Genomic DNA, 25,624 nt, shown 5'->3' with positions numbered 1-25,624 from the left:
CACTTGGGGCAGTTGTAAAGGCAGGAAAATATCAAGTTCACTACTGCATAAAGAGGTAGCTTTTAACAGGACCCTTAATGAAGCTACCTGCTGTAGTAACCAAGCAAACCACCAGGTCCTCTGTCTTTATGCAGCACTGTCCAGAGCGCAATGGAGAGAACAAAGAAAAAATAACATTGCTGTATAAACCATGGCTAAACTCCGGTGTCCTGGAGGGTACAGACATTGGCTTCGACACACACACCAGAAGGAACTTGGCTGTGCCTTTCACTTGTCCCCTTTAGAAAGCACAATCTCTGGCTTGGGTCTCTTACCTTGCTTTCCTTTGCAGGCGGCTGCTCCCAGTGGTACCACCTTTCCTCCACCACTTGCCAGTCTGCTCAGCAAGTCAGTCATGTGCTTCAGATTTCCCAGGCGAGTCGGCTATCCATTGTAGCTCTTTCCTTCCAACTGGTTTACTGAAATTTTGAGAAGTCTAAACCTTAACCCCTTGTCCAGCCCATACATACTGGTTCTCAGGGACATCACCTGTCCCCATGCTGGCTGGAGTGCCCCTTCTTTTTTGCTCTCTGCCTACTGGGTGGCCAGCTTTACACTCCTGTCATCTCATCAACACGGCTTAGGATCTGCAGCTCGGTTCTAACACCTACCCTGGCCAGGCCAACTGTGTGATACTGAGCTTATAATTATGGCCTGACAAACAAAGAGATACAGTCACAGACAATGAAAAAGAGGCAGAAAACAAGTTAATTTTGAGTGCTTAAGAAATTCACCCAACTTCTCATTCCAATTTTTTTATTCCTGTTTCTTGCTTTGGAATGGAGTGTGTTTAATAAATAGGATAATGCTCCCCCAACATCCTGACTGCCCTTACTGCAACCATGGTCGGTGGCGGGGTGGCAGTGGGGTTGGTTTGCTCATGTTACAAAATGTCTCTTGTAGAAACAAGACCGACCTGTCAACTCCCATTAACCAAGAGATACTGTGAATTTGACATCCTATTGATAGGGACCCCAGCACTACCATTCTAAAGAGAGTGACAAAGCAAAGAACTGATTTGACTTTACTCTCCCCTATGGTCTAGGTACAGCAATATTTCCTGTCAGCCAGCCAGACCCCCCCACCCTGACCCCCTCCCCAACCCCCCCCTAAACTGAGTTGTAGTATGACCATAAACTCTCTTCCTTTCAAGGTCAAACAGGTTCAGGCTGGTGCTGGTCTTTAGTCCAAGTTAACTTGATGCTGTTGAAGCCTCCTTTACTTCCAGCCCTTGCCAGCTCTGCTGCCTCCTCTAACACTGGAACTAGAAACTGAAAGATCCTAGAGAACACCGGTTGTCTTTGAACTGGGCATTCATTACCAGGAGAAACCTAAACCCACAGCTCTGGGCTACCAATTCCCCAAGGGTTGTTTATTTAGCAGGAACTAGATCTAGAAACGTTGCCCTGGATAACCCCATCCCTGCTGGAATTATAAAAGCTTCTACGCAATGAGCAAAGTCACCACCACCAGTTTATCCACCTCCTGCCCTGCCCAGGCTAAGCTGAGCCTTTCGAACAAAAAGGGAACTGCTTCTCTCTCAGGCTTCAACATAGGCCCAGTGGCCTCCACAGGGTTCTTCTCTTAACCATCCTAGCCTGTGCAAGGGCAAGAAGACACCACCACCAAGAAGGATAAAATAAGTTTTTATTTATAGTCTTATAGTAAAGGGGGAAGCCTTAACTTGCAAGACAATTCTTCGGCAGTATGTACAACATACTTTTTATTTCCATGGAATGGAATCAAACACAGACTGAGACTACAGAGTATACACTAGAAATCAGCAAATGCCGGGAATAGAGTAGGAAAAAGACAAAGAAATGAGGCCTAAACACACACAACCCTTCACTGGGATCTGCTGACTGCAGCCAGAACCAGGGCTGGATCACACAATAGGGACAGGTTCCAGAACAGTAGGAAACGGAGCGGGGTGAGGGCGGGAAGGGGCCGCACTAGGGTGCGGGTTTAGTACCAGGTAAATTGCTCTTGGTATTTACATACAAAATCAGTTGGCTCTATTTCTTAGAAATACACACAGAAAGAAAGAAAGATTTGATCATCACTTTATGAATCTGTTGCTTTGCTATACCGACATTATCAGAAATAGGGACAATTCACTCAGATTCAAATTTCAGTAGCAGGAAATAAATATCAAAACATCATCACTGGCCCTCAATACAAAACCTCTACCCTACCCAGTCCTCCCTCCTTGTCCCACCCCCTAGCAACCTCTGGTGGCTACCACTTCACTGCTGCCAAGACCCACACGTACCACATGAGCGTCACCCGGCCCTCCCTAAGGCAGGCGGAGAGACGCAGGAGTGAAATGGGCCAAAGACTCTGTGCTGCAAGTCTGTCCCCACTTCCTTTCATACCACAAACTTCTTCAAGGATTTGGTCTTTCAACAGGAGCGATAAATAGCTTTTTAGAAAAAAAAAAAAATCCTTAAAAAGAAGAGGGGGTTATTCTGATTACTTCTTAAACCAGTCATCTTCTTAAAGTAGAGCAGTCCACAGATTCACAAAGTCTATCAAACAGAGGTGAGGGTGGCCCGGGAGGAGAGGCCTAGGAGGGCAGGAGTCCTCTGGGCCTGTGCCCGGCAGGGCTGGAGGAGCTGGTAGGTGGTCAGGACACCATGTGCTCAGAGGTCCGGCCGGCCGTCTGTCCTCCACAGAAAAAGCTGCCAAGTTGGGGTGTTTTGGTTTAAAAATTCCTTGTGGGGACAGGGAATCCCTGAAGGGAAACTTTAAAAAAAAAAAAGTGGAAATGGGGAGGGAGAACGAGAGCTGTTGTCCAAGAGCTTCTATGTAAAAATAAAATTTAAAAAAAAAAAAGAGAGAAAGAAAAAAAAAAATAGAGTCTCTTAGATGGTTCTGAGGGTTCTAAGGATGAACTGAAAGGAGGATGAGACGATGGAGGAGACAGACAGTTTTTATTGCTGGCCTGCCCCGTGGAGCTTAGCTGGCCTCCATCCGGAGTTTCTTCCTGCTTTGGGGCTCTTCGGGCTCCGACTCTGAGCTGGAGTCCGAGCCCCCATCGAAGGCAGAGATGGTGCTGCCCTTGGCGTTGGTGTAGAGGCTGTTGTCTGAGGAGGGGTAGTTGGTCTGCAGTTGGGCACTCGACCTGGCCTTCTCCAGTGCACGGACTGAAAGGCAACCAAGCGAGCGGGTTATAGCCTTCTGGAGACTGGGGGAGTAATTGAGTCTCAGGTCAGGGTCCAGCCTGTGCTTCTGAAGGGGCTGCTGGCCGCTGAGGCTCAGAGTGGCTCAGAAATAACTCCCTTCTGTGGCTGTTCCACCAGCACACTTCATTTCCTTCCTCCTCTCTCAGCCAGACCTGGGACCCAGTGGACATGGCCAGCCACTCTGCAATGCCACCCAACCCTAAAGAGGAGAAGGCTTGTGATGTCACTGTCCTGCCTTGGAAGCCCAGTGTAGAGACAGGGGCATGAGCTCCCCATGGGACCCAACAGTGCAGTGACAGAGGAGAAGCTGGCCTGGCAATGCCAGGATCCATAAGGGTGTGAAGGCCACACAACAGCAGGAAAGGATGACATAGATGTATCAGCCAAAGAAAGATTCTGGCTTAGCTCTCATGTACAAGATCCACTTGGAAAGGCAAGCTGGACACTTGCAAGCGAGTCACCAATACACAAAGACTACCTGAGCCTTTCGACATACAGCCCCTACATGCAGGCTGCTCGGCCTGGTAACCAACCCGCTGCCACCTCCCTCTGCCCATCCCTCAGTTCAGCTCATCTTGAGCCTGCAAGGTCAACCCTTTTATTTTATTTTAATTTCATTTTATTTCAGGTGTTCTAACCCAAGTGGTTACTTGCATTTCTTTTTACTTGCATCTTCCATGAGGGAGGAAGAGAAGTGAATTCCCCAGGAACAAAGAACTTGATCAGCTCTCGCTTTCCCCTGTGGTTGTAGGAAAAGGCGGATGTGAGCATTGGAGAACAGCATGGGCCTGGCCCATCAGGCTGCCCTTATTGGACTACCATTGGCAATGGGGAGAGCTCACTATCCCTGAACACCTGGAGTTTCTGGTGCTTACAAAGCACACTCCAATCCAAGGACCTTAGCTCTTTCGAGACACCTGATGCCAGGTGTGACTCCTACTACAGGCAGAGCACCTAAGCCCCAAGAAGGGGAGAGAGAGAGATCAGGTGAGAAAAAAGTCTCTAGAGGTCCAACCCCTAGACTCCACTGCTCTCTCACTGGTGGCTCAGGTCCTTCCTCAGGATGACTCTAACACTCGGCTACTGAGAAGCAGGGCCACGGCTGTTTACGAACACACACTCCATAACTGCTTCTGATTCTGCAGGCCCAGGTGCAAAGCCCTGACCTGGCCAGAGCACAGCAGGGCCAGCTGCCCCACCAGCTCAGGTGCTCACCTTGCTGCTCCAGAAGAGCATTCTGCCGCTTGAGGTCATCAATATCTTGCTGGTGTGTGTGGTTTTTCCTTCGCATATACTGGATATACTCTGTGGCTTTGTCTAGGATTTGGGCCCGAGATGCCTGTTGCAATATAAGAAAAAGCAAAGGGGACACAATAAAGACTTAGTCCAAGCAGTGAGGAAACTCCGTCTTTCTGTAACAGCAACATGGGGGAAGTGAAGCAGGAGGGTGAGGGGGGGACAAGGCTGAGGAAACAAAATTATCGCTACCAAGAGTCGTCTTTGGTGCCTGTCAAGGTGCCAAGTGCTTTAAATAGCTTACCTCACCAGCACTCAGAGATGGCTCCACAGGAACCCGAGGCTCAGAAGTTTACTGGTTTACTCAAAATGACCAGCTAGAGAGTGGTAGAGCCTGGATTTAAACTCAGGTCCGTCTGACTCCTGAACTTGTACTCCACTCCTCCCATCCCCTTTGATTCTTTACGTTGCTTTCAAGTCTTCAGCCTGGCTATGTCTGAAAACATGAAAATACTACTTAACTGAGAGCTCCCGCCACTCACTCTCTGCTGGGGCCTGACTATGGGCAGCTGCTCCAGGAAGATAAGAGCAAGATCTCAATTAGAGCTGGCTCACAGTGAGAGTGGATACAAAGTTTTTCATCGAGGTCCTAGATTTCAGCCTAACCCTCAGCCCAGCTGTAAACTGTTTCCAACTAAGCCATGCTGCTGTGTCACCTTTTCAGCCTTCCTGGCTAAAAACGACTATCATGAAAGCCGTCAGTTTGATGTCAACACAGGAAGGGCATGAGATCGGGCCATTTCAGGAAGCAACCACACCTACACTGTGGCCATGGTTAGCCTAAGCACTGCCCTGTCAGAGGAGTAAGTTAATAAGCCAATAAAATGGATGTCAGGTTACTCTGGCCCTGGAGGTCACACTTGCCTGGAAGATTCCCTCTGGGTTACAAACATGGCCAGAGTTACTCACAGCCAGGCAGCTACTCAGCTGAATTGGTAGAATGGCACAAAGCCAAGAGAAATGAAGCCCTAGGCAGGGTAGTCTAGTAGTTGAAGTGTGGCATTCATGCCACGTAGGGTCCTGAGAAGTAGCAAAACTTACTCAGGGGAAGGCAGCACTTGATACTATAATACAAATTCTGTATCATAACCCCAGTGGGTTCTAAATAACGGGAACACAGGCACAGAGAAAGGGGCAAAGAAAACATCCATACTCAGACTAGCAAAACTAAATCCACTTGCACTAAATTCTGACAGCCTCAACTTAGAGACCTCAGGCTGGGCTAGGTAGAGAAGTTTGCAAGGCCTGGATTTATTTACCAGTCCTTACAAGCACAAAAATTTCCAGGCTTTTCTCTTATTGGACCCTTAAGGTAAGTTCCTCAAAAGGACACTGTTCATATTTAACCATTTTTATATGGTGCAAATTATGTACAATGTACTGAGCAGACACTATGGGGAACCAAAATGTTATTAGTCATGGTTTCTTTTGCCCAGATGTTTACTTATTATCTAGTTGAGGAGATAAACATATCTATCTATACACAGACAAATCACAGGGCAGTACCAAGTGTAACTCGAGTAGTACAGATTAGGTATTACACAGATCAGGGAGGCCACAGGGAAGATAGATTCTGATGAGGGAGATTACCTACTGTGTGCCAGGCACTAGCACTGGCTCTGCATGCATGTGACACACACACATGCACACACACACAGGCACACATGAAATAATGAACCCTGGGTGAGACTGGGGTGGCATTTGTGGAGAAGGGTCACTGTCGGCCAGGAGAACAGCACAAGCAAAGGCGTAAGGGCAGAGACAAAGCCAGCTGTATTTTCTAGTTAAGTACGTCAGCTTATGTAGGAAAAATGGGAGTACCTAGCAATGGGCCTTGCAACTCTGGTCGCAAGGCCACTCTAGATGCTGTTTCTCATTTCTGCCAAAGGGGGACTTATTAGGGTCTAATTATTAGGTGGTTAAATATGGGATTAAAAATAAGTACTGTAAAAGAGGTGGCAGAGTGTCCAGGGAGAATTTAGGAATTCAGGTGACAGTGCACTCTAGGCTCCATCATTGACAGGCTCTGTACCTACCAAAGCAACTGTTTCTTTCCATGGCCAATCCTTACGACTAGAATGTCTCTCAGACCCCATCTAGCCTTCTGAATTCTATGCACTCCATCACTGATCTAACTGCTATGCATATTTACATGGCAGACTCTCTTTAAAGTTGCCTATTTTTTTCAATTAACAGTTCCCAGAAAGCAACATTAGCTCTTATTTAACTACTCATTTGAATCTGGGACAAGGGGAAAAAAAAACCCCAAATCTCTGAATGATAGAGCACTTCCTTGCAAATGTTTGGGGTGATAACTTTTGATGAATGACACAAGAGTGCCTTGGGAACAAGAGGTCTTCAAAGAACACTGGATTGGTATAAAGCCAGCACCAGGCCTTCAGGAGGCTAAGCACAGCCCTTCCTCCATTCCCTGCCGAAAGAACAACTCCAGGTCACTCTCAGTGCCCCTGACTCCTTAGCAAGTCCAAAAGAATGGTTTAATTAACTGAATTTTGCTCTTCCCAGGGTATGTGACAAGAAGAAAAACCCAGTAAGAAAAAATTTAAAGCACAAAATATAGAACTCCTGAAAATTTACAAGTACACCTAGTCTAGGGAAGAAAAAGCAAAAGGCTGAAGCCAGAAAATGCTAGATTCATCCAGAATTTCCTCCTCCCAGAGTTCTAACCCATGTAAGTCCATGTGACCAGCCATAGGATTAAGGTGTGGGCAAGCCCTTCCCTGTTTTATGAGTTTATACTATGTGAACAGTGTACTACGAGGCCAGCAAGAGCCCTGGGCTTTATGGCATGGACTATAGAGTGGCTCTGGGCTCTTAGTTTCTGCTTCTGTAACAGGATCATTTCCCTGAGTCAGCAATCTTCCTGGGAGTGTGACTGAGGAGAGAGAACATGGTAAGTCAACGTGCCCACAGCCTGACTCTTGTCTTTGGGTAACTGGCAAGGGCCTGAATAATTCTTTCCCTACTAGTTTTTAAATAAGAAGGTACTAACTCTTATTCCACCTTTCTGAGCAGAAACAGATCTCTTCAATGGTTTGCACACACCCCTGAGGTGGGCATAACTGTTGCTGAAGGGGCTCATGAGGTCCTGGACCTCCTATGCAGCAGCGTGAGTTAACGCTAACTGGCTCCTCAAGCATCTCTTTCACTCCCAGGGGCCATGCAAAAGGGCACTGGATAGCTTTGCCAGGTCTTGTTCCAAAGCCATGATTGCACATGCGATACAAATGATCATGAGGATAATGACAACAGCTAATACTTTCTGAGTATCTACTAAATGCCAGGCATCCTCAAACAACTTGCTGATATATTATTTCCTCTTTTTCATAAATAAGCAAACTGAGGCACAGAGCTGTAACTCACCTCATGTTACATAACTACTGGACAGTAGTCAGAATTTGAACCAGGTCTCCAAGACACCCATGTTTTGGGAACAAAGGGGAGACTGTGAAACTAATAAAAAATATCAATAGATTTAGAGGGGCACTATTGTTATGAAGACGAGAGTTTGAGCAGGAGGGAAGGGACTATAAAACAATCACCTGATTTATCCACAAGGATGCCCATGAAGACCCAGGTGAGGGTGCTTCTCTTGCAGGAATGAGTTTAGGTAAATCATCTGCACAGACTGTGGATGCAGAAGTGAGTTAAAGCTGAAGCAAATATGAAGACAAGTCTTATGCTGTCTTCCCTTTTCTTTTAAAGACACGTGAAAACCAAATAGGCTTCTAGCAGAGAAGTGGTGGATAGAGGTAAGTCTGAAGATGCGAGACAGCTTTAGAGAAATGCCTGAACGTGGTCCTGGGGGAAGGGATGACAGTCCCCACAGTGCTGTGGCTTCACTACCTAAGAAGGGTAAAACCTAAGTGGACAATGAAGAAGACCCAGTCTGGCTAAGGGGCCCAACAGATTCCTGTCCCTCTCGCTTGTGCTGCAGCTGCTTGCACATCTGCACCCCTGCCCACACCAACAAGGAGACAGAAGAGAGTCAATCCAGCCTCCAGGGGCGTCTACTTCAACAGAACAGAAGGCACCCACCTCACGTGCTGCAGCAAGAATCAGCTACATGTTGAACTAAAGGCCCCAAACCCAAGAGTTTCATTCCAATGAGTACCTTTTTAAGGCCCCAAATAATTCTCTGCTTTTTCTCAGCTTATTTTAATTTTTAAAATTTTTCTTTTGTTGTACTCAAATGATTCTTAAAGTAGTTAACACTGATGCTTAGGAGGACATCCAAGGTTACTAAATCCCATTTAAGGCAGTGGTTCTCAAAACTTTTCATATAAGGTAGAAGTCCCACAATTTCTGGAGTTGTAAATCCTATCCCAGTGACCTGGGTTTGTGTCAGCTCCAAGTTGTTACAGAAAGCAGACTGGGAGAGGCAAGAAAGAGAAAAGTGGGGCCAGACTGTTAACATTAGAACACTACTGCTGTTCCTTAGAGTCCTGATGCCGACTCCAGAAACAGTGACCTTAGTTGTATTTATCATTTTTTATTCCTCAGTGTCAAATCAGATCCTACTGGATTGATGTTACAACTGCCTTGTTATCCCAAGACCCAAAGTACCATATCCTGGGGAATGAAAGAACTACTTCTGACTCACCAACTGACGACACCTGTTTTATTTTGCAATTGTTATTTAAAAAAAAAAAAAAAAATCTTTATTTTCTGGGGGATTGGGGCCTTTATTTTTCTTGGTGCATAAGCTTTTATATACATTAAGGTAAAGGGAAAAGTAGGGCTGAGCCAGTGTACATTTTTATTTGAGTAAGCCATCTTCTGAAAACAAAAATTAAAGAATTTACAAAGTAAGTTTTGGGTATGGATTAAATTCATTCCAATATGGAAGCCCCATCAATGTCAACGAGGGAGGCTAGAAGGCTGTGGAGTCAGAACAGCACAGCCAAGTGACCCCTCCAAGGCTTCCTGCTGCCAACCCGAAAGACCCATGTTGTTGATTACCAGGGGAAGGCAGAGTTAGCTTTCATGGCCTTTAAGGAGCTGGTTAAAGCAGGAGTCAGACATTTGTTTAATGGTCAACACAAATCATATTTCAAACTCTGTATTCTTTATTCTTGTGCCCTTGGTAGATTGAAATGAAGGTGTGGCTCTTCATCAAACTTTAACTATGAAGGAGAGGAGCACGCAGTTACCCACAGAGGAAATATCATTAGTAAATAAACATGTGGAAAATAATTTAGTCTCACAGGTAGTAACAAAATAGAAAATCACTACCGTTGCCTACTAAATTAGTCTTGCCCTCCCAGCCCCCAAATGTCCAGTACTGGTAAAATTGGTATTCTCAAAAAACACTACCAAAAGGATAACTTGCTTGAAAAATAAAAGAGAAGCCATAAAAATAACCCTCCTGAAAAGTATGTTGGCAACACACAGCAAGAAGCCAGGTGTCCTCACCCCTAGACTCAGCAATCCAACCTCTGGGATCTATGGGAACAGCCCCGTTATATCAAGACGGTCTTCACTACATTATTTGTAAAAATAAAAAACTGGAAGAAAACTAAATGGCCAACAGAAAGATGACTAATGACTAAATATAAACACTCTCTGACCTGGGGGGGGAAATCATGCTATGTGACAAACAGTAAGCTATAACATTTTGTCCATGTAAAGCATGAATATAGAGACCAGAAGGAAATACACACATACCATCATTTCCTTGCTTCTCAGACTCCATCAATAAATCCATGAATTTAATAATAGTAGCTTTTGTGGGAAAACAAAAGAAGGAGGCAAGTTTCTTGATACCCACTTTAAGGTGGCATCCAATTTCAGTCATATTAAAATGGGCGTGGGGTGGAGAATGTATCGTGTATCTTTGAACTGCAATGTCCTATACAACAGCCACTAGCTGTAAGTGGCTAATACGCACTTGAAATGTGACTAGTCTAAATTGAGATGTTATATGTATAAAATATGTGGTGGATTTTTAAGACAGTGCAAAAAAATAATGTAAAATATCTCATTAGTAATTTTTAACATAGTACATATTGAGGTCATCCTTATTTTTCCATATTAGGTTCCATAAAATATATTATTAAAATTAATTTCACCTGTTATTTTACTTTTTTCCTGTGCCAACCAGAAATTTTAACTGCATTTAAATTTTAAAATGTATTTGTGGTTCAAAGTTTCCACAATTTTGTTAGAGGAAAAAGGGGAAGGCCTTGTAACCAATCCCTTCCCTTCCAAATCTCAAGACGGAGAAGGCATTAGGTAGTTTCCTGGCTCTCTAGTCCTCTCCGTGGGAGTGAGCTCTTCCCCCTCTGCACTAGAGATTTCCAGAAGGATGGACAAGGCTTCTGCTCTTTACATCTAACCTTCTGTTAGGTGTAAGATCACCCAGAAAGAAGGAAGACATAGGAGAGGCTCCACAAAGGGTCACTGGGGTTAAAGGGAGAGTGAAACCCTGGGGTTCTCAGCATGGTGAAGTGTTTGCTATGGGCCTGAGGGTGGGCAGGGAAAAATACATGAAGGCACATGAGTGGAAAACGTGTGCGTAGGCTAGGGAGCCCCAACATCATCCAGGCAGGGAGGCTGGAGTGGGGTGTTGAGGAAAGGCAAGTACGCAGATAAACTGAGGATGGCATCCCTGGGGAAACAGGAGGAGGTACACCCCTCCAGAATAAGGGAAGGGGGAGGAAAAGCAGGAGGGCAAGCTGGGCACTTTAATCAGAGAGCACGGAAGGCCAGTCCTTACCTGCATGGGCACTGAAAAGCCTGTGGAGGTTTTCAGCAGCACATAAATAAAGTTTACAAAGAGCTCAATAAATCAGTACATTTACAGTCGCTGAGCCCAGAGCTTAAGGGAGACTTGGGCAACTATAAATAATAAATCAAGATGTAGAAAATTTAAGAAAATAATTGCTCAACTTGGAGTCTAGCCAGGTAATAACCTTAATGAGTAATGAGGTGAAATGGCTAGGGCTGTGGTTTACATTCATTTACGAGACATTCCCTACAGCAGCCCAGATATGATGTAGAAACAGTGCTGCTGAATAAACTGCCTGCCTTAACAGGTGTCCACCAGAACAAGCCTCTCCCAGTGTAAGGTGGCCAGGGTGGATGGAGGATTCCTTCCTTCAGTTACTAGACACTCACTCTGCACTCTACTGCGTGCCATGCCTTGCAGGAAGAAATATGACCAACATCTACCTGTTACGGAAACCAGGCTTTAATGGAGATGAAACAGATTAGAGCTCAGTGTTTTAACCTCTTATTTGATGCTCAGAATGTTATCTTATTGCTAACTGTTAGGAATTGTCCTCTTTCCCAAAAAGAGAGCAAGACCCTCAAGAGTAGACACCATCTATTGTAACTTTTAAATCTCTATAGCAGTCACATGGCTCTTAATTAAGCAGATGAGCACATCCATCTTGCCTGTTGCTGTTTTCATGAAAGGGCTAAGCAGGCCCAGTGCTTCCTCTGGCGCCCTCACTGCATGGTTACCTACTGGGAACTACCCTGTGCCAGGGTCTGTGCCAGGAGCTGATAGAGGCAATGCCCTCATGTTCTCACCCAAAATGAAGGGATTCTGAACTTAATGCTTGCTAAAAAAAACTTGTTTTTCTTTAGTTTTATTTTAGATCATATTCTTTTTAAACACAACTCTATCCAGAGGGGAGAAATCCAGAGCACAACTGCCTGGGAGAGCAATTACGTATGATAAACAGGCATTTAGCAAGAGACTTAAAAGATGAGAAATTTCTACAAACCACAGTACAGCTACAAATGGCAATGTTGAAACAGAACCTTCTATCACTAAAGTCAACCATGCTAAGGAGACAGCATTACAGGATATAATCACTCTGGTTCAGGTGCTGGGGCTAACTTATGGGGTGGAAGGCAGAATTACATCCCCATGTAAAGGTAAACTGATGGGGCGGCCACCAGGTCTTGTCCCCCACATAAAGAGGGTGAGCTCAGTGCCAGCAAGCCTCTGGGCAACACTCCCTAGTACCCAACCTAGGACTGTAAAAACAACGAATAATTCTGTTCAAGAAAGTAAGTCTTCCTATAAGAAATGGAGCCACAGTTGTTCTTGCTCTTACTCCCTTTACTGTGGCTGACTGGTTGATGGTTTTATTTCATCCCATCTGTCCAGCTGAAGAACTACATGGGAATCATGAGACTAAAACAAGAGTTCAAGAGTCCACTTGCTAACACGGGAGTTGATGGGAAAACCCAAATGGACTGCCAACTATAATGGTCTATTTCTCAGAGAAGTTATGCGGGCTCAGAAAAATTTATAAACTTTAAACGATCCCCAACTCTCTGCCCTTCAGTGTTACCTACATATGCTCATTCAGAGCATAGTATCTTAGTAATAGCCTTGGTATGACATACTGCCAAGATTATTGGCTTTATCCAGGGGAACCACCCCAAAACAAGATATAAATATTGAAGCAAAATTTCTTTAGAATACACAGTCCCTGACTTAAGATGGCTTGACTTACAATTTTTTGACTTTGAGATCGTGTAAAAACAACACATATTGATCTTTCCCTAAGCTAGTGATATGCAGCATGATATTCTCTCACGACACTGCTGAAAGTGGCAGCGAGCCAGAGCTCCCAGTCAGGCACACGATCACCAGGGTAAATAACTGATACTCTACACTGTGCAGTGTTGCCAGCATTTTTTGGATACTGTGTTCTGAGCATATTTAGGTAGGCTAGGCTAAACTATGACATTTGGTAGATGTAGTAAATACGATTCTGACTTATGAAAAATTACAATGGGTTTATCAGGACAAAACCCTATTATAAGCTGAGAAGCGCCTGTATCCTTAAACTGCTTATTCCTATGGTTTGGTAGAAAGATAAAACTTGGCAATTGGCAGTCCTAGGTTCTAATCCCTGTCCATAATCTAGTTCTGGTCCCCTAGAATCATAATTTGAGCTAGTTTCCTCATTTCTGACATTGTAATAATGGTAGAAGCACACAGGAGCAGTAATTGTCCAATTACAATAGTAATATAATACTTACTTCTTGAAATTGCTGTGCTGATTTAACTACCTTGCAATACAGATGTTAGCTATTACTGATTTTTTTACTTAGGTAAAAGGTGACCATTCTTTATAATGTTTATGTTATAGTAGAAATACAGGATACGTAGGATAAATGGAGTTGAGGTCTTACATGTAAAATTTTTTTAATACAAGTATCCCCCAATCTCGGTTAGGATCCAATCGGTAAGTATTAGTTTCTCTTTCCAAAAACAAAAGGCTTATTAGGGCATGTAGGACAGACAGTCCAAATGCTAAATAAGAAGTCACAAAGGTGACCAGAAGTTTTCCCTTCAAGAATCTAAGATCCCTAAAACAGGGTAAGCTAATTCATTCATGATTATTCACATAATGTCATAACCTTAATTACTGCAATCCAAATCAAGAATTAGCCAATTTCCTTTGGGTCAAATACCACATTTGAAAAAAAATTACAACATTTAGTGAGAACTCGGAAGTTGAGAGACCAAAGTATTCTGTAAGACTCCCCACAGATTTGTGAAACAGTGCTGGCAGACAAGGAGATTAATGAAGATTGTGGAATTTAGACGAAAAAGGGTTGGGGTTCAACCAGACCTAACAGCCAGTTCCTTTATTCACGGCTCAGTGTGAGATATGTGACCTGAAACACAGGGCAGGATTCTGAAATAGAAAAGGCACCTGTAAATTCCCATGTTGGGGCTGTGCTGGTGGGCCCTACAAAACCTGGCCCTTCGACCACTCCCCTTCCCTAGTCTCTTGCTTCTTTGACCTCGTCTCCTGCCGCTGTCCCTTTACTCGTTCCACTGTAGCCACTCCAACCTCTGTTCTTGCTGGGCCCAGGAATGCTCCCAGGTTCTTGCCTCTGGGCTATTACATTCACCTTTCCTCACCTGTGATGCTCATCACCAGATAGATGCATGGTTCTCTTTCTTTCACTTTTTCACATCCTTGCTCAAATGTTGCCTTGGCATTGAGTTTTCCTGCCTGCCCTACTGAAAACTGCAATCCTTTCTTCCCTGTTCAGCTTTCTTCATAGCACTTATCTGATTAGAGACACACACACACACACACACAAATAGCACAAATAACACCTTTTTTTTTAATGAGCTGATAATCTATACCAAATCTTTACTACAAAATCATAAGCATGTAATTCTGTAACATAACAATATCACACTCAAGCACACCATATGACGTTTTAGGTGAAATGTTCAAACTGCTGTCCCATTTCATAGGAGACATTCATGTACCCTACCGACCATATTCAATGGCATTACTTCTGCTGGACTGTGTGTGTGTGTGTGTGTGTGTGTGTAAATATAAACATATATTTATTTTAAATTCTCACCCAAGAATATGTTCTTTGATTTTAGAGAGCAGAAAGGCAGAGAAATATATCGGTTGTGTCTTGCACATGCCCCGACTGGGGGCCTGGCTGCAACCCAGGCATGTGCCCTGACCAGGAATTAAACCAGTGACCTTTTACTTTGCGAGTCAACGCTCAACCAACTGAGCCACACCAGTCATGGCTATATTTTTAATTATTAGTTCACTTTCTGCCTTTTCCTCATCAGAATAAGAGCTTCTATTTGTCTGTTTTATTCACTGCTGTATTTGAGAACAGTGCCTGGCATGCAGTGACCCTCAATAAGTATTTGTTGAATGGAGTGAGTGAATAAATAAGCAAAAAGGCCACAATGAATGACAAACTATTCAGTGTGTAAGGCTACCAAATTCAAACTGCTAACTTCTTAAAGAAAGGAGACAACAAGATTTAGGATAACGTGATTTTAAGGACTTAAGAATATAAGGCAATGTAAAATAGGCCGGATAAAGAAAAAAGGCATAGTTGAGCTCCTGTGACCCGCTTCTTTCAAAGTGTTCTCAAACTTAAGAATGCCTAAGAATCACCCGACTGCTTGTTTATTTATAAATAGAGATCTCTAGGCCTGCCTCCAGAGAGGCAAATTCAGTAGTGATTCTGATATGGGTGGTCCACAAGCCAAGTCTTGGGTAACACTGCCTTGGCACCACTCCTGGTTAGTTGTGAGACTTAGAGAAGGCAGTTCTGCCCATTTAGTTCACCAAAACCATTTTAAGTGATAACATGGCATATGAATAAGCACTAACTATCAACAGTTCAGACATGCTCAGAAGGTAATCCTTTGCACGTGTGTACTTTGACTAAAAGGGTGAGTCTCTGGCCCCATCATAAAGATTTCTTGTGGTGCTTTAGACAGTGTTGCGCCCAGGAATGCTGTTATTCCAGGTAAGAACCTTGGTCCAAGGCCATTAAACCACGTCTATACTAAGTAGGCCTAACCCATGGCAAATTCTGGTTTTGCAATACTAGGTATTAACATGGACTGTTTTATTGTTTTCATACAGGTCAGACCTACCCCATGCTTTAGCCACACAGAAAGCCACACCTCAGATAAGGTATAAAGCATTATGACTTACCAGAGTGGCGGTATACAAAAAACGAAACCAAAAACGGTTCCAAGTCTGACTGGATAACCCAACAAACCCAAGACCCCACCAAAGAGCTAAATCAGCAGACCCATTCAGAGCACACCCGAGAGCAACGTTTCCCTTAATGTCTGCTTCTTTAAACATTGGATCACTGGACCATAAAAACACGAGTCCTCTCCTCAGCTTGCCTCTTATACCACTGAAGTGCGGCAGAAAGTGGAAGCTAGTAAATACGTTCTGTGTCAAGGATGAAACTAACTGTGCAAACACAAGTTTCCTCCCAATCCCAAGGAGAGAACCTAACCCACAGGCTTTTTTACTCAAAGCTTCCTACTTTTTCTAAGGTAGGAACAGCTGGTAACTCCCTCTCCAGGGAAAACATTAGTCTCTGGAAGGCCACCAGAATCACTAGTTTTTTCCTTCCATCTCATATGAATATGGCTCTTCATCAAAGTTTTTTTTTTTGGTCCCACAGCTTAAAATGCTCTTCACGCACCTTTGAAATAACAGCTATTGGAACAGAGAGATCACTGGTGTCCAGGTTGTTTCATATACATTCCTGGGAGGTTTCATTTAAGATAAGTATTAACTTTGAGCCAAATGAAAGAAAGTCTAATGGAGGTCTAGGGAATCACTGACCACAGGAATCCTTAGTGTTATCCCAAACCACTACAGGCTACTTTCTACACTATATTGTTATAATAATTTCTTGAATGAGTAATTTATTACAAATAATACTAAGTTAAAAGACAACTCCTGCTGATGTCTGACAAGCATCTGACATTGTTTCTTAAAGATAAACTATGGTAGGTAAGGTGTGTGATGACCCTCCGAAGAATAAAAAATTAAGGAAGCCGGATCGCCTGAACATCCCTGACTCCACTTCTGTCCAGACAGGCAAGTGTGCCGCTAAGCCCCACAGCAAGTTCCAAGCTAGTGATGGCCAACCAGCTTTCTCAATAAACTCACCTTTTCTCCTTGGAGTGATGGGACTGAGTCCCGCAAACTGTGAAAGCTGTCTTTGATGTGGTCCCTACGTTTTCGTTCCAGTGCATTATGATGAGCCCGTTTGTCAGCCTAGAAGAAACAGCACATTAGTAAAAGTCATTCCTTTTGCTTAGGATAGGTGGGGTGGCTCGTAGCCTGGAAGTATGTGCTGTCAGCGCAGTCTCTGGTGAATGGTCTGGGAAGGATTTGTTGAGGTGGGCAGTTAGGAGTCTCCAGAATTAGGCTCTGCTAAAGGGGGAGAAAGGGGTGAGCAAGCCTTGTGACAGGAACATCCAAAGTAGCTCGATGCATCCAGCTCATGCATAAGTAAAATAAAAGTTATTCATGGGGACAAACTGTGGCTCTCCTACAACATCAGTCTTTTCTCACAACTAACTTATGTGACAGAAAAGCCACCAGTCGATGGTGGGGAGGTTGACCAGGGAAAAGCTCCAGTGGGCCCCTTTATAAGGTGTGATCAACCTCACCGCAAGCAGGCGATTCCCCATTGCGGGTGCCCCAGAAGGGAGTCAGGGCACTGACAGAGTGCTTCTTTGCGTGTGAAGTCTAACCATGAGTCTGTTCTGGTCTCTAGTTCGCCAGAAGGTACTAGTTTAAGACCTTCTTACCAAATCATACAATAGAAACTAAAATCTCTGGAAAACCAGGATGCATGGATCTGAGATCACTAAGACAAAGCTAATATAGACGCCAACTGCATTCTGAGATTCCATCTTTTTAAAAGTGGATCTAAGGTGCCATCCTGCCAAGGGCTTCCCTTCACACAGGCTATGACTGAAAGGTAGTTCTTATATGGCAACTTTTGACATGCACAGGCTCTGAATAAATATCCTTGGGCACCTGTGGCAGGTCGTGCTTATTTGGCAGTATCTAAATACCCAAAAATCAAAGTCTTAATGCTGTCTTGCTGAGACTCACAAAGAACTGTAAGAACAATCAGCTGGAGAGGGGAGAAGACTGCCAACAAATCGGGAATGGCACTGGCTTCAGGCAGAAGAGACAGCGCTGGAGAGCACCGCAAGAGAGCTTCAGCAGGTCCCCATTAAAAGGGCATTCCCTCCCAATGGAACACAAATGCTTACTGAAGCTAAGCAAGAACTTCATTACGTCTATACCTTAGGAATTATGGAAAATAATACACTTGGAGAATTTACCCTTAATATGCATGGGTGCAGTGAGCTAACCTAAAGAGCAACCCTGTATATAGGAAATTCAGGTAGCTTTAATCTACCCAGACAGAGCGCAGGAACTAAAACAACAGTAAATAACTTGGCTTAGCACAAGAAAGCCTCGAATGAATCCTTGTACTAGACAGGCTGTATAGACAAAAATCTAGAAAGACAAGAGTTGTGGGAATGAAAGGACCTGAAATTCTACTATCTAATCCTAAAAGTCTGAGTCATTAGAGAGGAAGAGGAGGCTGGGAGCAGCTGTAGTAATTTCAGTCACTTCCTGGTTTCTCAAACACAGCACCTCACCTGTAGCTCTGCTGAATTGGACACATGGTTCCCATCACAGCCTTGGTTCTCCAGAACATAGCACTCATTTTCAGGGCAGAGGCCTGGAGCACTTCTAAAGCCCTCCTAAATTTATAAATCTGAATTCACTGTAAAATGAGTGTTTGCTGAACTTCAGTGATATATGGAATTTATGGGGAAACTGAGGGAACGATCAAGCTTAGACAGATAACCTGTGGCTAGAGGTAGTACACTGTACCATACAATATTAGAGCAAGAAAACTGCATATACCTCTAATAGAAGTATGAAATACCTTGAAGGAATTAAACGTTTATGTAAGTAGCCCTTTTCTAGCTTACTGTTTTCTCTAGTCACCTACACAGGTAAATTCTAACCTGGACTATACCCATTGAGCTTAGAAGGCTGAGAGATGGCTTTTGGCATCTATCTGCCTCTCCTGTGTTTGCTACATACTCCCTAAGCTGGTTTATTTACATGCAAATTAATCGCCCAGCTTTGGTCTCCAGCAGCAGCCCGAGATACTCCTGTCTACTAAATCACCCAGATTCCTGGCCCTCCTCCCAGCTTAAGAGCTCTGCACAGAAGCAGTGACACCGGAGTTACCCACAATCCCTCTTGTTGATACAAATAAAATTCTAATTGTCTGTTTTCTTTCTGGGAGAGCCCTGCAAATCTCAAAAGGCTAGAATCAAGTGAACTTGGTTTCACTCAGGCCTACACCAGAGAGGTGGAGCGAAGTATAATCTAACACCAAAATCATCCCCACAATGCACTACCCCCTTCCCATTCACTGAGCCCTGAAAAGACTCAAATGGACAAGTCTTTTTTGGTTAGAGGACTGTAAGTGAACTTGGCTGAGGACCATCAGCAGAAATCTTGGCTTCTCATCTGGGGAGCCAGCCAAGTTTGAGGAGTTGGCTCAACAAGGAAAGGCAGCAGTCCACTGCCTGGTAGAAAGCCTGGGCTGGGGACTGTTGTTCTCAAAGTAGTGGATGGAATTTCTGTGGCGATTCCAGGTCCAATTTAACTAGCAGAAGAATGGAATCTTAGCCCAATTCCTGCTGCCATATCCATCCCCAAGCAGCCACACTTAACCAGAGTCAATTTTAAAGCTCTAAGAGACAACGGCAATGATGTATTTTTCTCCTCCCTAAGCCTCATTTGAAAGAGCAAGTTAAAAATATGCAGAACTAACATGCTTCATTCCAGGCAACTCTGAACTAAGTGATACCTCTAGTGGCTTGAAGAGCATATGAAAAACCCTGACACAAAGCAGAGAATTCTATTTGGGAAACATTTCCAAACCACAGATCCATCCAGCCAGAGAACCGCCCCCCAACACACACCCAAATTAATCCAAATGGAGAGCCAGGTTTATCAGTGCTTTGTTAACTGTCTTCACCTGATGGCAACCTTTTTTGAAAGGGCCAAGGCTTCAGAGTTGAGAATCAAAAACTGGGTGAAGAATCCCAGTGTAAGTCATTTGAAATCCTCCCACAAACTTAAAACTTTTTTTTTTTTTTAATTAAAAAAGGAGGTCAAACAATTGTATCTATAACAAGAAAAGTTCAACTGTGATGACCCAGGTTTTTCTCACCTGTACTAAGAAAGATGTTTGATTATAAAAATGGGTTGTGCCTAACAAGTTCTAGGGGACAACAGAGATATTCTTGGGCTGTACAACAGGCCCCCAAATGCCTCTCCTCTATATCCTGTAGGAGCAACGGGGCTGGATGCTGCTGCTCTTCAAGTATACTGGATTTGAGGTTTCTGCCAGAAATCCCTGCCTTCAGGGCATTCCAGGCTAACAGGAATACTAAAAGGCTGAGCGATACTGAAGAGTGGCCCACAGATGCTCAACAGGAACTCCAGTACCAAATCGCTTCCAGCTTTGACATCTCTGCCAAGATTTTTATCCAGCCTCAGTTTTATTTCCACCAAACTTTCCATACTGGCAGCCAGAATAAAAATCTTCACCTACAATTTGTCCATCTCTGACACTAACAAGCACGCGTATCTTAAGTGTTGTTAAATGTTGAAAGCAAACATTATTTTGTTAGCCAAGAAGTTGCTAAACTGGCAGAAGGTCATTCAAGCTAAGGTCTGTTCAAAATTGAGGGGAATCTTTTTAAGTTATTTCATTCCAACTTATTGCATAGAGAATGTATCTTCATCCAAGGCATTACATCAGTCAGCAGTCTTATTTTCTACAAGTTCTAGGTAGGCAAACAGCATGGGGAAATAAATACTCCATTACTGAAGAATGCACAGGTTCTCTAGAACAATGCCATTTCTTGCAGGCTACCTCACACCAACCCCATCTGTAAGGGGAGTCTTCTCAATTCTAATATAGAAAATTCTCAGCATACAGGGAATTAGAGTTGCTTAGGATCATTAATAAGCTGTTCTTATTAAACAGTAATACTTAAAATACACAGGCTCAAAATTCTCATGAGAAAAGTTCTATTTATTCTGATAGATGGGAAGAGAACAGAACAAATAAAATGGAATTTCTAAGCAACTCATTTTAATCAACATGAAAAAACAGAACATGAAGTAATGGGCAGCTAGAATGAGAAACTCACTAAGGTCCTTAATAGGAAGCTATAAATTTCAACTTTCCAACACCTCTCCTGCTCGAAGCCTGTTACACATTTCTAACATCCAATAAATACATGTGTTTTCAAACTTTTTAAAAACAATCATGTGGTGTCTAAAAACGACTTGGTAACACTATTATCCAAACATAACACCATACTATAGTCATTTAAGTGAGTAAGAATGCCTTGATCAGAAAATTTTAATTGAAAACCAAGTTGGATTCCTTGATCAATTATTTTACCAATACTGGCATCTTGAAAAATAGTAAATGTAAGAGCACCCTTTAATCTAACAGGCATATTTATGAAACAATCTTGGCATTTTTGTATCACTGTCAACACTCTAAGCAGACACCGAGGACACGCATCATACAGCACTTTACCAAGCAACTAGTTCCAGGTAAAACAGACAGTAGTTTCCAGAGTAAATTACAATTTCAAAGGCAGCCAAGCTCATTCCCTTCTGAATACACTGCAATTCCTAAAGAAGCAAAGAGCCCTAAGAGTTAAAAATATTTCGTACCAGAAAGGTCCAGAAGTGAAATCGCACAAATCTTTATTTTAAACTCCCAACAGGTGTACTGTAACTGCAAAATGTTCAACTGTCGCGAAGAATAAGAAGTTAAAAAAGGCCTTGGGTTTTCTGACCAACACACTAACCCTACATTTTTAGTATACTTTTGTTCTTTCCAAAAGGAATTTCCCAAACAGAAGTAAAATTAAAAGATCATTTTCCAAGAAATACACCTGTCCCAGAAAATTGTTTTTAAAATTCAAAAAAATAATAAAAATAACATCAATGGGATTCTGAGATGGATTAAATTTAGTAATAAAAATATTGAGGTTACTTCCTTTAACACAGCTTATTGGTCACTGGAGAAGCTGTTTTCCGTTTGCACTGAGGCAACAACAAAAAAAAATTCAACAAATCAGTTTCACTTTCTGTTATAGTTAGCTTCACTTCCTAACTTTCCTTGTGAAGTACCCTACATTTCTCACGCAGTAAGTTCATAGCTATTGTAGTGTATTGTAGTGACGTAGTGACGGTATAGAACGTGAATGTTTCTTTTCATAGTAGGACCCAGCAGAACCTTTCCCAAGTAACTTTGTAAAAGTTCTGCAGTCCTAACTACGTGGTTATTCACAGTTTGCATCCTCTTCTGAAATAGGCAAAGCTTAAGAACAGTTTTCCCCCAATTTTAAAGAATATATTGATCTATATTAAATGTCAGGAACTAAACGGATGTATTCACAGAAAAAAATGAAATCCTTTGTACCCTACATATTTATAATTGTTTGATATAATAAAAAATTTGTCTGTTGCTTCTTCTCTCCCTGCTCTTGTCATTATCCTGTACCACAGAGTATTTAAAAGTTTCAGCAAGTAGATTTGTCAAATTAAAAACAAAACGTCAAATCCACTCCCTTTTCTAACCCGCCAAAATCAAAGACAAAAACGGTAGGCACCTTAACATCCAACTACATCAACACCCATGTAGATGAATATTATGAAAAGCAGAAAGCTTTTCAAAACTGAAGCAAAATTTCACAACGAAAACTTCTCTCACTGGAAAGCCAGTGTAATTCAAATAATGATTCTGCAAAGGATGCCTAACCAATCCCTATCCTCCAACCCTGATCAAGCCCTGGGGCAGACTTTATCATTGGAGACTTGGAGAAAGAAATGTTTTAAATAGACTGGGTCCCAAACATGAAACTCCACACTCACATTATTAAGGATAATTGGAAAAGAAAAAAGTAACTGAATTTTCAAATGTATGTATAAACAAGCATCTGACAATACTTTAAGGAGAAATAAAACAAAATTCTTTTTAGTGACTATTAACCAGGGTTAATTTTTAATACCCCTGAATGACTGCATCCTTAAATTTTATGGAAATACTAGTTCTCAATATATAAAATTTTTCTTATGCCTATATGCTTGGACAAATGGCAGAATCTTTGCTTGCTCTAATGAAGACACAAGCAAGAGGACTTATTTTTATCTGTGGTAAATTCTTTGACCAGAGGTATCCAAGTGACATCCTACAAATTCTAACAAGCTCCCCAAACAACTGGACTGTTCCTTCCATACATCGTTTTAAAAATCAGAAAAATAACAAAGGATTCTAATGTTTTTTTAAAAATAAAAGATCTGGCAACACTAAGCCCTCATTCCTGCACAACAATCCACTGGAGTTTAGTGGCTGCCTTTTCAGGAGGTGTGTGTTCTCCAGTGCCCCCATCCTCACCTCTCCTCTCCACTTGGTTCCTGTCTATCTTACGGCCTGTGTCCCCCAGAGCCATGTAAACTTTTGATCCCCATTCTATATACTTCATATGTTCCCAGCTGTCAGTTATTCAACAGGGATATACTTATTTCTCTTTCCCTCTCTGACTCTGATTTATTTTGTCTGGTTTTTTTTCATTCTCTAAGCTACTTAGGAGACACCCACAGCACTGCCTCAGTCGCCAAAGACATGAGATTAGTGTAGATCTATGTCCATATCAATACTCATATCTATATCCATAAAACCATTTATTGAGAAAATCAATATCAAAACCCTAAGAAATTATTGATAACACTGTATGGTCTCAATCATCACCCCTTAGCAAAACTATCTCTGCAATGCCATTTTTCTTCAACAACTTTTCTATATTTATACTTCTCCTTCAACTCACATATAGCCAGACCACAATAAGCTGTGTGTGACACTTTCATATTCAACTTTGGCTCCTCTGCATTTCCTATTCCTGCATTAGAAGAATACCATGGCATACTAAATTCTACAGGTCTATAGCAGTCACATGACTTTGGTTAAAGGTGATTACTGTGTGTGGCTGCAGCTTCACACAACTATGTAGATATGTTTTAGAACCTACTTGTTCCAATCTTTTGACCGCCCTGCCCTGAAACAGTAATTTACTTCGTAATATTATAGTTCTCATTTCAGACATACACAGTGACAGCTAGATTCCCCCATCTGAAAGCTAGAGAATGATTCGTTTCTTTGCATACAGCTCCTCTCACTCACCCAGTCACTGGAACTTATCACCTGAGAATGTAGAATTATAAGATTTGCAATCCCCCCTCAACCTAGAACCCCAGAACAAGGCCCCACCTCACCTTAGCGGTTAATGGGAGAGATTACTACAATATTAAAAGCAATAGAATGATCTTTTTTCTCTCTGACCCCAAAAAGGACTAGAACTGAATGGAAATGAAAATGAAATGGAGAGTAGGAGACGTACCGCAGATTGAAACCTCGGTTGCTCTTCCTGGAATAAGAGAGAAAAAAAAATAGAAAATATAGAAGTTATTTTTACACTTCACATTCAATAATAAGAAAGAAAATGCCGGCGGCGGAGGAAGCGGCGGGTTGGGAGTCAGCCCGACCCCCCTTCCTACCCCACACCCCCATACCCCCAGCGGGATCAGGCGGCGGGACAGGGGGGGTCCCGAGCGCCGCCCCTCCTTCCGGGATCCGACTCAGGCCGGAGTGGGTAGGAGCACTGTCTCCTGACCTCGGACCCAGCTCGGAGCATCAGGGCACTCCCAACCCCTCTCCGTCTACCCTCACCACCCAGGATCCGCGGGTCAAGGGAGGAGGGGATCACGGACCGACGGGGCAGGTCCCAAGCGCCGTCCCTTCCCCCAGAATCCGGACAATGGGATCCTGGGCGCACCCTGTCCCTGTCCCCCGTATCCTGAGCGGGACAGGGTGGGAGCGGGAGGCCGCAGCACCCTTATCCACGGCGCGGGGGGGGCGGGGGTCCCAGAGGCCGCATGTCTCCTCCCCACCTCCAGCCTCAGAAGGCCGCTCCAACTAGAAGCCCGGAGGGGAGCAAGCCAGGAGAGCGACGGAGGCGGTCCCAGCCCCGGGGTGGGGGGAAGGAGTCGGCGGCTGCCCGGCCCCCTATCGCCGTCGCCCCGCTGAGAGTCTGGGCCGCTGTCCCCGCCTGACAACCCACAAGAGAAGGAAGAAGCCCCAGGACTCACGTCGCTCTCCACCTCGATGTCATCGTTATCGCTCATTTCCTACGGCCCAGGGAGCGGCCACTGCAGCAGCGGTAGGGAAGGGGAAAGGGTGGAGGGGAGGGGAAGTCACCGACAACAACAAGCGAGTTCCACACACACACACTCACTCACTCACTCACTCGCTCGCTCACTCACACACACTCACAACACGGGCGAGAACCACCTCCTTACTGCAGCACCGGATAAACGGCGGCACGCACGCCCGGTCGGCCCCCTGACACGTGACCGGGCTCTTCACGCTGGGGCCGCTGAGACTTGTAGTTCTGCTTCCTTTGACTGACAACCCAGCTGGAGGCAGAAAAACTACGAATCCCACAAGGAACTGTATCCAGTCGACGCTAGCCCGGCTTGTTGACGGAGCCCAGAGCGCCTGCGTATCCCCTGGAGGGGGGCGGAGAAAAGCGCCGCACGCCCTGCTGGGAGTCGTAGTCCTTAGATCGCAAGTTGTCAGGTTTCTTCCCGAGGCAGCAGTGGAGA

General features: G+C 43.7%; 1 protein-coding gene across 3 annotated transcripts; it reads right to left on the bottom strand.

The window, feature by feature from the left end:
- Positions 1-1,632: 1,632 nt before the first annotated feature.
- Positions 1,633-25,346, bottom strand: MAX (MYC associated factor X). Of its 3 annotated transcripts, XR_008528633.1 has the most exons (6): positions 25,109-25,346; positions 24,361-24,387; positions 16,991-17,098; positions 4,440-4,563; positions 3,879-3,963; positions 3,078-3,185 (listed from the first exon to the last, which is right to left on the bottom strand). XR_008528633.1 is itself a non-coding variant. In XM_054567428.1 (5 exons), the coding sequence occupies exons 1-5, from the start codon at positions 25,142-25,144 to the stop codon at positions 2,998-3,000; spliced, it is 483 nt and encodes a 160-aa protein (XP_054423403.1). In that variant the 5' UTR covers positions 25,145-25,346; the 3' UTR covers positions 1,633-2,997. The 3 variants fall into 3 exon arrangements, 2 of the variants coding, with proteins under 2 accessions (XP_054423403.1, XP_054423404.1); XM_054567428.1 differs by lacking the exon at positions 3,879-3,963 and having other exon boundaries at positions 1,633-3,185; XM_054567429.1 differs by lacking the exons at positions 3,879-3,963; positions 24,361-24,387 and having other exon boundaries at positions 1,633-3,185.
- Between the last annotated feature and the right edge of the window lie 278 nt (positions 25,347-25,624).

This window comes from Pteronotus mesoamericanus, unplaced genomic scaffold (assembly GCF_021234165.1).
Source record: "Pteronotus mesoamericanus isolate MK-2021 breed Mesoamerican mustached bat unplaced genomic scaffold, CSHL_Meso_final contig_182, whole genome shotgun sequence".
Taxonomy (NCBI): Eukaryota; Metazoa; Chordata; class Mammalia; order Chiroptera; family Mormoopidae; genus Pteronotus; species Pteronotus mesoamericanus.
The sequence above is the reverse complement of the archived record's forward strand: the minus strand, read 5'-3'. Positions and strand labels throughout refer to the sequence as shown.